At 40.2% G+C, this 12185-nt stretch overlaps 1 protein-coding gene across 1 annotated transcript; it reads left to right on the plus strand.

The window, feature by feature from the left end:
• Window positions 1-1007: 1007 nt before the first annotated feature.
• Window positions 1008-10043, plus strand: LOC306961084 (snaclec A9-like; the record flags this gene model as incomplete). Its single annotated transcript, XM_079553695.1, has 8 exons — window positions 1008-1137; window positions 8380-8533; window positions 8607-8660; window positions 8769-8834; window positions 9011-9046; window positions 9150-9244; window positions 9382-9507; window positions 9936-10043. Exons 3-8 carry the CDS (start codon window positions 8615-8617, stop codon window positions 10041-10043), a joined length of 477 nt encoding a protein of 158 aa, XP_079409821.1. The 5' UTR covers window positions 1008-1137; window positions 8380-8533; window positions 8607-8614.
• Between the last annotated feature and the right edge of the window lie 2142 nt (window positions 10044-12185).

The raw sequence follows: 12185 nt of genomic DNA on the forward strand, positions 1-12185 counted from the left end.
CATGGAATAATAACTCTGCTAATCATAGTTTTAAAAGTGTCAGCTCTTCTTATATCTTCTAAAACAATATATCTGAAACTGTGGTACATGTGACTGACGGTGGTGCTCAGGATCATCTGCAACTTCAGACTAATTCATTCATTTCCCTTTAGGAGCAGTTTTCAGTTTTCTCTCAAACGTTAAGCTCCTGGATATGTCTCGATCAGTGACAGGTCCATCTGACTAAAGGACAGCTTTATCCACCAGGCTGTCAGGAAGCTGAAGCTTATGTGTTTGATATCCCTCTGTTAACTATTGTTATTTTACATCAATAGTGAAGAGACATTTCAATTCTCTCCATGTGTTTTGCATGTATTGGAAATAGAATTGACAAAAAAAGCTGAATTTTATATGCTTAAAATGTGCTCTATACCTTCTACATTTCACACAAAGTAAATAGTGGAAATGCTGTCTGCCCTGTCTAGGAAGGAAGTGGAAGATTATACCGGTTAATTACAAATGATGTAAAAATGTGAATTCTCAGCAAACTCTTAATATGACACAGGGCTTGGCTCTGAACCAGCTTTTATTATGGGCTACATTTACCGTCTATCTGTTTATCGCCTACTGTTTCATTCAATCTTTAACCCTTATCTGACTCGTTTCTCCACTGTTTGCGTTTTATCACTGACCCTAAATCAAACTCTGATCAGCCTCATGTCCAGTATTTTTTATTGTTTGCAGACAGAAAATCCTACACTGAAATGACAGTGTTTTATAGCAGTGTTTCTGAGCCGGTTTGGCGTCAGGACCCACCTTAATCCCAGGATGACAAGATGACAATAAGAATTTAATTTGTTATATGTTATGTACAATACTGTATTTTCCCACACAAATTGTTGCATTAAATGAACTCATAAAGCTGAAATTGTGATCAAAACAACCCAATAACACTTATTCTAACAGATCTTAGTGAATAAATATTGAAGGAAATGTTCCCAGGGAAAGGCTCACTCCCCACTTTTAGGTCCCGACCCACCAGTTGAGAACCACTGATTTATAGTTTTTCTTCGTTGGTCATGAATGTCATTTATTTTTATCTCTCCGGTAACGGGAAGAACTGAAAATGTTGTCGAGAATGTGCAATGAGGTGTAAAGGTCATCGATGATAAAACTGCGACTGTGGAATATAAAAGGACGCGGAGAGCAGCACAGCATCATTGCACTACTACTACTAGTACTAGTACTACTACTACAACAATTAAACCAAGTACTGCAGCTCATCTTGAAGACCATTGAGTAAGTAAATGATCTCAACAGAAAAGTGTTGTCTTTCGAAAAGTTTTTTTACAAGGTTTTTTTTTCTCTACAGATTTGAAAATGAAGACGGTCGGGATTTTTCTCCTGTGCGCCGCTGTTGCTTTCGGTAAGATTATTTAAACACAGGTCCAAGTGTTTCAGTCCAAGCTTTAAGATCATTTACCCATTTTCTGTCACCGACTCTGAATGTGTTTTTGTTCTATGATTTACGCAGCGGCGCCGGCAGAAGAGGCTCCTGTTCTGATGGAGGAAGTGAAAGAAGTGCCAGCTGTAAATGCGGGTGAGTTTTCCTGCTCAGACTCTGATAGCAGCACTCTCTGTGTTTTGTGTCCTTGAGCAAGACATTGCTCACTTATAGCTTATTGTATCTTCAATCAGCAGGATATAGTGAATTCTCTCTTTTACATGAACATTGTGAATACAAATATTAGCCCAATAATCTTCATCCTTTTTCACAGTCGTTGAAGAGGAACAGCCTGCACTGGCCCCAGAAGGTAACCATCAAACTCATACTGACCTTTTTCTGAAGTTTTTGAGGAATACTATTTTACCTATGATCCATGTATTGATATGAGATGATGTTTTCCATTGTGACAGTGCACAGTGCTCAGTCGTGTTTTCCTAATTGGGAGTATTTCCGTGGGAATTGCTACCACCTTAACAACAACGACATGACCTGGACACAGGCTGTGGTATGTATCATTTTACTCTTCATATTTAAGGAAAGTGTAAATGTTGTAACAGCCATAGTGGGTTAGTAGTTGTAAGGCAAATGTATATGTACATGCTTTTGATTATGATAAATGTTTTTCTCTCCATGTTTGTGCAGGAATACTGTGGTGAATACGAGGCAACTCTGGCATCTGTGCACAGCCTCCTGCACTTCAACCACCTTAAGCACATGGCGGGCACCGCTTCACACGAATCAGTCTGGACCGGAGGCTTCCACTTTGAGGTGAGCTACAGTCACTGTTGATTTATTGTGGCTTTGATCAGCTCGAAAGATGGTGCTTAAGGAGTATCTAACTTGAGGAATGTGTGCAGAGAATAGACTCAAATATCCTCCTCAATAGCAAAACAATTTAAGGATATTACTGTCCACCCACCAGATTTGACGGTGCACATTCAGTTTGACATATTAAGACGGGACGCTCTCATGTCTATGAATGAGCTGTGGATGTGATGGGGAGTCAAAAAAAGCTTCAGTGAAACAGATACAAGTTCCTCCCGACTTATTGATACAAACATGCAAAGACATACTAGTGCAAGTGGTTCTTAGTCAGTGTTTTATGGACGGAGAAACTGGAGGAAACCCAGACGGTTTGAAGTGATTACTTTGATAACTTTCAGTATTAGATCATTTTTCTGTTTTTTTTTTTTCAGGGCTCTTGGAGGTGGCAGGACGGCTCCACCTACGGATATAACAAATTTGAAACTGGTTGTGAGAATACGGCCTTAAAGTGCATCAGCATGTACAGTCAGAGTAAGTGAGCCACACTTTGACTGAAGCAGTTCATGTCCTGGTAACATGGCTGCAGGCATCAGACGATTAAATCTACACTCAAAACAAAGTATCTTTCTATCATGTGGTGAACATGGAGAGGCTGAGGAGGTTTAAAGGTTCTACTGATGCACATTTTCATAAAAATACTTTAGAAGAAAGTACAAATAATTTTCAATAGTGTTGTTAGTGCTGTATGTTAATCATAACTTGACACTCAACACAATGACAGTGACATTGACAGAACATCTGCACATCGCCACCTGCTGTTCAGGAGTGTCCACACAGTCAACATTATGTGTTTACTGTAGAGCCATTATAGAAAGTATCTCATCAAAAATATGACTCAAATGAAGTACAGATCATCAAAAACTCTTCTATAGTTCCATCCTATTACTCTGATATTACTGCGCTTTTGTTGTCCCGTTACTAATGTGTAATTGTTTTCGCAGCAAACAGAGGCTGGACCAGTGCTCCCTGCAGCAACAAGATTCCGTCCATCTGCCAAATCAAAGCCACCTGCTAACATCAGTTCATTTACAGATATCATTTAAATAATCCAGTCACTGTAAAACACTATTACTATGGAAACAGGATTATTGAAATGTAAAGTGTGATTTTGAAATAAAAGATTTAACACTACTTGAATTCGAGTGATGTTTTCTGTCCTTCAGCAGCTTTAGGAGCAGAAAACACGTGTTTTTGCAGTTACAGTGACTGTTAATCGTTAATATCTGTGAAGCATTTGATAAACATTGGCCAAAACTTCATTGTTTGAGTCCGAGTCTTAGGACAAGTTACAGTCAAGTACGACAATGTGTACTTTTCAGGAGCTGGGATTTGAACCCCCGACCACCGTCACCCCAAAAACCTAAAACCAGTCCAAATATTACTGCTGTCCTGTGAATTATTTTTATTAGTTTTTGTGTATTTTGGCTGACTAGAAAAAGAAAACGACCATATTAGTCCAGTGCTCTGGTCTCTGCATTGGCTTCCTGTCACTCAGAGAATAGAATTTAAAACAGCTCTGCTTGTTACAAGTCTCTTCATGGCTTCACACCAATGTCCAAAGACATCTCAGAGCCACATGAAGTATCTCGGGCTCTGAGAACCTCAGGAGGTGGTCTCCTCTGGTCCCAGAGTCAGGACTAAACATGGCTGCATTTCAGTTTTATGAAGCTTCCAAAAGATGCAGAACAGTTCTCAACTCTGACATTGTTTACAACAGATCCAGATGGAAACACCCCTTTTAGCTGTCCATATGACAAGTTGCAGTACTTTATCTGCACCCTTCACTTTTAATGTAATGAATTGATGATCGCATTAATGTTTCAGTTATTATATTGAAATTTTATGGACTGATTTGATTTGCCTTCATGTAATTTTATGTAACTGTGAAGCATTTGAATTGCCTTGTGTTTGAATTGTGCTCTAATAAACTTGCCTCACCTTGATGGGGAGATTCCTCTCTAATTATGCGAGAAAATAATCATCTTATCACTGTTGTTTTAAGGAAATCACAAGCTTGAAAAAAACAGTTATCGGGCCTTTAAACTATGAATGAACACAACAATGAAACAGAAACAGTGTGTAATAATACAAAATATGTTGTTTTTAATTATTCAAACCCTTTATTCTTGATTTCTCTTTTTTTATTTTCTCATAATTCATATAATAAATCAATGGTTTTCAACATTCTGTGTGAAGTGCAAACTATTTCTGGTCTCTACATCGTGAAGCACATTTTGAAGAATCTATTTTGTAGCGGCCAAAATACCCAATGTCCGATAGCAGTGTTTTACGGCGTCTCAGACTCGTGTCTTCCAAACACAATCCATAAAAATACTGTGTTCCAAACAGTTTATTGGTATTACCTTCAGCCATCAACAAATTACACAGCTTCTCCAAGGACAATAATCACAGTCGAAAAACTGTTTACCTCTACACTGCAACACCTGCGTGCCCCCCTTATATAGGGCAGGTAATCACATACTGGGGTACACACAGTGCCATGCAGTGGCGGGAGGATAAACATAGATAAAAGGCATAAATAGCTCCAACATATTAAAACTTTTGTCCATGTCTATCCATCCATCCATTTTCTTCCGCTTTATCCTGAGCTGGGTCTCGGGGGCAGCAGTCTCAGCAGAGATGCCCAGACTTCCCGATCCATGCACACCTCCCCTAGTTGTTCTGGGGGGACCCCAAGGTGATACCAGGCCAGCTCAGGGACATTGTCCCACCAGCGTGTCCTGGGTCCTCCACGAGGCCTCCCCCCAATAGAACATTCCTGGAACATCTCCAGAGGGAGGCGACCAGGAAGCATCCGAAACAGATGCCCTAGCCACCTCAGCTGGCTCCTTTTGACATGAAGGAGCAGCGACTCTACTCCGAGCTCCTCCCGGGTAACTGAGCTCCTCACACGATCTCGAAGGGTGCGACCAGCCACCCTGCGAAGGAAACTCATTTCGACCGCTTGTATCCGCGATCTTGTCCTTTCGGTCATTACCCAAATCTTATGACCATAGGTGAGGGTGGGAACGTAGATCGATCGGTAAATTGAGAGCTTTTCCCCGACTCAGCTCCCTCTTCACCACGACAGACCGATACAGCGACCGCATCACTGCTGACGCCGCACCGATCTGTCTATCGATCTCACGCGCCATCCGTCTCTCACTCGTGAACAAGACCCCGAGATACTTGAACTCCTCCACTTGAGGCAAGGACTCCCCACTGACCTGAAGAGGGGGGGCCACCATTTTCCGGTGGAGAACCATGGCCTCAGATTTCGAGGAACTGATCCTCATTCACACTTGGCTGCAAACCGCCCCAGAGTGTGTTGAAGGTCCTGATTTGATGAAGCCATCAGAACAACATTGTCTGCAAACAGCAGAGATGAGATCCTGAGGTTCCCAGTCCAGACACAGAAATTCTGTCCATAAAGGTAATGAACAGAACTGGTGACAAAGGACAGCCCTGGCGGAGCCAAACACGTGCTGGGAACAGGTCTGACTTACTGCCGGCAATACGAACCAAGCTCCTGCTGCGGTCATACAGGGAACGGACAGCCCTTAGCAGAGGGCCCCGGACCCCATACTCCCAGAGCACCCCCCACAGGGCACCACGAGGGACGCGGTCGAACGCTTTCTCCAGATCCACAAAACACATGTGGACTGGTTTGGCGAACTCCCACGAACCCTCGAGCACCCGATGAAGGGTACAGAGCTGGTCCAGTGTGCCACGACCAGGACGAAACCTGCGTTGTTCCTCCTGGATCCAAGGTTCGACTATCGGCCGGATCCTCCTCCCCAGCACCCTGGAGTAGACTTTACTTAATACAACTTAATATAACATGTGTTCATTCATACATGAATGCCTTCAGTGAGAATCGTCGATGTAAATAGTTTTGAAATAAAAGAAAAACACATGCATAAAAAGCGTTTCCAAACATTTTACTGGTGTATGTAGTAAAACATTTGGTTACTCTTTGCTCAGAGACTGATCAATCACAACGTCAGAAAATATCCTTCTTAATATTCAAATTTTTGGTTCAACAATGGGCAAGGAATGCGCTTCTCTATGGTCCTCATGGTGGGAGCTGACATTGCTGTAGTACCACTCCCTGGTGGCCGGGGCGACTCCAAAAGACACAGAGTTTCAATGAGCACATTGACCTTCCCTAGCACTGCTTATGAGTTTTATTTTTTCTAAAAATGACCCATGTGACGACTCGGGGGTGGGTGACATATTTTTAACCACGGTGGTTTTTGTATATCAGCACTAAAAAGTGGAAGCCTTTTCAGTGCTCCCTGTGTAGGTTCGTAGCCAGTCTACCCTTTTGCCCCGTTTTAAGAACCAGGCTACGTAGGAGGAGCTAGAGCAGCCATGTAAATTTCACAGACCACTCGGAACCATTACAATGAATGGGACCAACTAATCTCTAATTATTAAATCTATACGGTTCAAACATTATTAAATCAGGAATTAGATATTGAAAAATCCTTCTGAGAAATCTCCAAAATCTTGAATTGGCTGATAAAGTATAGGCCAGAGTTTTCTTTCCAGAACGACAGTAGCATGACCTCAGTATCAGCATAAATTGACCTACAATTGACGAGAGCTGATGGAGAAACCTTTACAGCTGTCGGGAAAATGTGGCTTAAGTTATTACTACTGTGTTGGAGATAAGATTTCTGCACACATTGACTACACATTGACCTTCACTCCTTTAGAGTGAAGGTCAATGTGTCTATAAATCGATCATACGTTGATTACCGCCTCACGTTTAGCTCATTTTTCTTCCAAATCACGTGACAAAAACAAAAAAGTCAACATATTTTTTGGACCTTTTTGAAAATTTAGCATTTTACCAGCACCAACATAAAAATAAACTTGATGATTGCGATAAATGTGTGGCTTTATGGTCAGCCATAATAAATGCTGATATAATAATAATTAAAAAAGTGCATATGTACAGTAAAAAGGACAAGCTTTCAAAGACTATGATGTTTTCTCTTTCTCTCATAAAAATGTCTGAATCGGTCAATTTTCTTTCACGTATGCGTTATTCCGTCTTGTACATGTAAACGGATGTAAATGCATAGTTTTAATTTATGATGTAAGTAATCAATATTATGAGGTTGACATGGTGCAGAACGATATATTTTGTTCATCAACACCCCAGGGGCCAAACCTCCCAATCGGTAAAAACTGTGTGACGTCACATTAGAGACGCCATGCTGGAGGATTGGGTCGTATTGGGCGCAACAATGGTGCTCTATCAATCGTGTCTCGATCGGCGTCACATGACTTTCATTCATTATCAGTGTCACATGTCTTCATTTGACCGATTGTGGCCCAAAATAACGTACTAGTATTTGCGAATGGCAGAGATGTACATCATATATGACCTGACTGGAGGTTTGGGGTGAACATTTTAAAGGAACTTGAAGTACCCTTAAAATGTTCACCCCACGTGAAAGTATTTCATGTGTACTTTAACAATAACAGGTTCTTGATCTCTGATGTGTTACCAAATACTTCTCAAAACTAAATATAATACACTAATAATAATGCAATTACTAAACGTAACTGCACAGCTTGAGCTACAACTGTTGTTTTGAGATATGTATTGAGTCATGTGACCATAGACAATAAATCACAAACAAGTCAAAGTTAAGGTATATTTTATTTGTCCTCTGCATTTGTCCATGAATATTGTATAGATATTAATAAGATTCTTATTATTCATTAAAATAATAAGAGGCCATGAATAATATGCTTATTCATGGCCTAACCCTAACCTTAAGTAGAATACAAATGCTTATAATAATACTTAACCAGCACACCTTAGTAAAATGCTGAATATTTTGTCTTTATACGTCTTTAGTGAATAAATATTGAAGGAAATGTTTCTGGGAAAGGCCCTCGACCCTCTGAAAATGCCGACCCACCAGTTGACAATCATTAAAGTATTCCCGGTTTGGTCATAAAATTCATTATTAATTTATCACTCTCTAGTAACGGGAAGAAATAAAAACGTTGTCGAGAAAACAAATCCAGTGTGTCAATGGATAAAGTTCATCGATGATAACAGGCAAATAACGGCGACATGTGGAATATAAAAGGACGCGGAGAGTAGCACAGCATCATTGCACTACTACTACTACTAGTACTAGTACTACTACTACAACGATTAAACCAACTACTGCAGCTCATCTTGAAGACCATTGAGTAAGTAAATAATCTCAACAGAAAAGTATTGTCTTACGAAAAGTGTTTTACATGGGTTTTTTTTTCTCTACAGATTTGAAAATGAAGACGGTCGTGATTTTTCTCCTGTGCGCCGCTGTCGCTTTCGGTAAGATTATTTAAACACAGATCCAAGTGTTTCAGTCCAAGCTTTAAGATCATTTACCCATTTTCTGTCACCGACTCTGAATGTGTTTTTATTCTATGATTTACGCAGCGGCGCCGGCAGAAGAGGCTCCTGTTCTGATGGAGGAAGTGAAAGAAGTGCCAGCTGTAAACGCGGGTGAGTTTTCCTGCTCAGACTCTGTGTGTTGCTCTCTGTGTGTTGTGTCCTTGAGCAAGACATTGCTCACTTATAGCTTATTGTATCTTCAAACAACAGCATATAGTGACTTCTCTCTTTTACATGAACATTGTGAATACAAATATTAGCCCAATAATCTTCATCCTTTTTCACAGTCGTTGAAGAGGAACAGCCTGCACTGGCCCCAGAAGGTAACCATCAAACTCATACTGACCTTTTTCTGAAGTTTTTGAGGAATACTATTTTACCTATGATCCATGTATTGATATGAGATGATGTTTTCCATTGTGACAGTGCACAGTGCTCAGTCGTGTTTTCCTGATTGGGAGTATTTCCGTGGGAATTGCTACCACCTTAACAACAACGACATGACCTGGACACAGGCTGTGGTATGTATCATTTTACTCTTCATATTTAAGGAAAGTGTAAATGTTGTAACAGCCATAGTGGGTTAGTAGTTGTAAGGCAAATGTATATGTACATGCTTTTGATTATGATAAATGTTTTTCTCTCCATGTTTGTGCAGGAATACTGTGGTGAATACGAGGCAACTCTGGCATCTGTGCACAGCCTCCTGCACTTCAACCACCTTAAGCACATGGCGGGCACCGCTTCACACGAATCAGTCTGGACCGGAGGCTTCCACTTTGAGGTGAGCTACAGTCACTGTTGATTTATTGTGGCTTTGATCAGCTCGAAAGATGGTGCTTAAGGAGTATCTAACTTGAGGAATGTGTGCAGAGAATAGACTCAAATATCCTCCTCAATAGCAAAACAATTTAAGGATATTACTGTCCACCCACCAGATTTGACGGTGCACATTCAGTTTGACATATTAAGACGGGACGCTCTCATGTCTATGAATGAGCTGTGGATGTGATGGGGAGTCAAAAAAAGCTTCAGTGAAACAGATACAAGTTCCTCCCGACTTATTGATACAAACATGCAAAGACATACTAGTGCAAGTGGTTCTTAGTCAGTGTTTTATGGACGGAGAAACTGGAGGAAACCCAGACGGTTTGAAGTGATTACTTTGATAACTTTCAGTATTAGATCATTTTTCTGTTTTTTTTTTTTCAGGGCTCTTGGAGGTGGCAGGACGGCTCCACCTACGGATATAACAAATTTGAAACTGGTTGTGAGAATACGGCCTTAAAGTGCATCAGCATGTACAGTCAGAGTAAGTGAGCCACACTTTGACTGAAGCAGTTCATGTCCTGGTAACATGGCTGCAGGCATCAGACGATTAAATCTACACTCAAAACAAAGTATCTTTCTATCATGTGGTGAACATGGAGAGGCTGAGGAGGTTTAAAGGTTCTACTGATGCACATTTTCATAAAAATACTTTAGAAGAAAGTACAAATAATTTTCAATAGTGTTGTTAGTGCTGTATGTTAATCATAACTTGACACTCAACACAATGACAGTGACATTGACAGAACATCTGCACATCGCCACCTGCTGTTCAGGAGTGTCCACACAGTCAACATTATGTGTTTACTGTAGAGCCATTATAGAAAGTATCTCATCAAAAATATGACTCAAATGAAGTACAGATCATCAAAAACTCTTCTATAGTTCCATCCTATTACTCTGATATTACTGCGCTTTTGTTGTCCCGTTACTAATGTGTAATTGTTTTCGCAGCAAACAGAGGCTGGACCAGTGCTCCCTGCAGCAACAAGATTCCGTCCATCTGCCAAATCAAAGCCACCTGCTAACATCAGTTCATTTACAGATATCATTTAAATAATCCAGTCACTGTAAAACACTATTACTATGGAAACAGGATTATTGAAATGTAAAGTGTGATTTTGAAATAAAAGATTTAACACTACTTGAATTCGAGTGATGTTTTCTGTCCTTCAGCAGCTTTAGGAGCAGAAAACACGTGTTTTTGCAGTTACAGTGACTGTTAATCGTTAATATCTGTGAAGCATTTGATAAACATTGGCCAAAACTTCATTGTTTGAGTCCGAGTCTTAGGACAAGTTACAGTCAAGTACGACAATGTGTACTTTTCAGGAGCTGGGATTTGAACCCCCGACCACCGTCACCCCAAAAACCTAAAACCAGTCCAAATATTACTGCTGTCCTGTGAATTATTTTTATTAGTTTTTGTGTATTTTGGCTGACTAGAAAAAGAAAACGACCATATTAGTCCAGTGCTCTGGTCTCTGCATTGGCTTCCTGTCACTCAGAGAATAGAATTTAAAACAGCTCTGCTTGTTACAAGTCTCTTCATGGCTTCACACCAATGTCCAAAGACATCTCAGAGCCACATGAAGTATCTCGGGCTCTGAGAACCTCAGGAGGTGGTCTCCTCTGGTCCCAGAGTCAGGACTAAACATGGCTGCATTTCAGTTTTATGAAGCTTCCAAAAGATGCAGAACAGTTCTCAACTCTGACATTGTTTACAACAGATCCAGATGGAAACACCCCTTTTAGCTGTCCATATGACAAGTTGCAGTACTTTATCTGCACCCTTCACTTTTAATGTAATGAATTGATGATCGCATTAATGTTTCAGTTATTATATTGAAATTTTATGGACTGATTTGATTTGCCTTCATGTAATTTTATGTAACTGTGAAGCATTTGAATTGCCTTGTGTTTGAATTGTGCTCTAATAAACTTGCCTCACCTTGATGGGGAGATTCCTCTCTAATTATGCGAGAAAATAATCATCTTATCACTGTTGTTTTAAGGAAATCACAAGCTTGAAAAAAACAGTTATCGGGCCTTTAAACTATGAATGAACACAACAATGAAACAGAAACAGTGTGTAATAATTCAAAATATGTTGTTTTTAATTATTCAAACCCTTTATTCTTGATTTCTCTTTTTTTATTTTCTCATAATTCATATAATAAATCAATGGTTTTCAACATTCTGTGTGAAGTGCAAACTATTTCTGGTCTCTACATCGTGAAGCACATTTTGAAGAATCTATTTTGTAGCGGCCAAAATACCCAATGTCCGATAGCAGTGTTTTACGGCGTCTCAGACTCGTGTCTTCCAAACACAATCCATAAAAATACTGTGTTCCAAACAGTTTATTGGTATTACCTTCAGCCATCAACAAATTACACAGCTTCTCCAAGGACAATAATCACAGTCGAAAAACTGTTTACCTCTACACTGCAACACCTGCGTGCCCCCCTTATATAGGGCAGGTAATCACATACTGGGGTACACACAGTGCCATGCAGTGGCGGGAGGATAAACATAGATAAAAGGCATAAATAGCTCCAACATATTAAAACTTTTGTCCATGTCTATCCATCCATCCATTTTCTTCCGCTTTATCCTGAGCTGGGTCTCGGG

This window comes from Gobius niger (genome assembly GCF_951799975.1).
Source record: "Gobius niger genome assembly, chromosome: 3".
Lineage (NCBI taxonomy): Eukaryota > Metazoa > Chordata > Actinopteri > Gobiiformes > Gobiidae > Gobius > Gobius niger.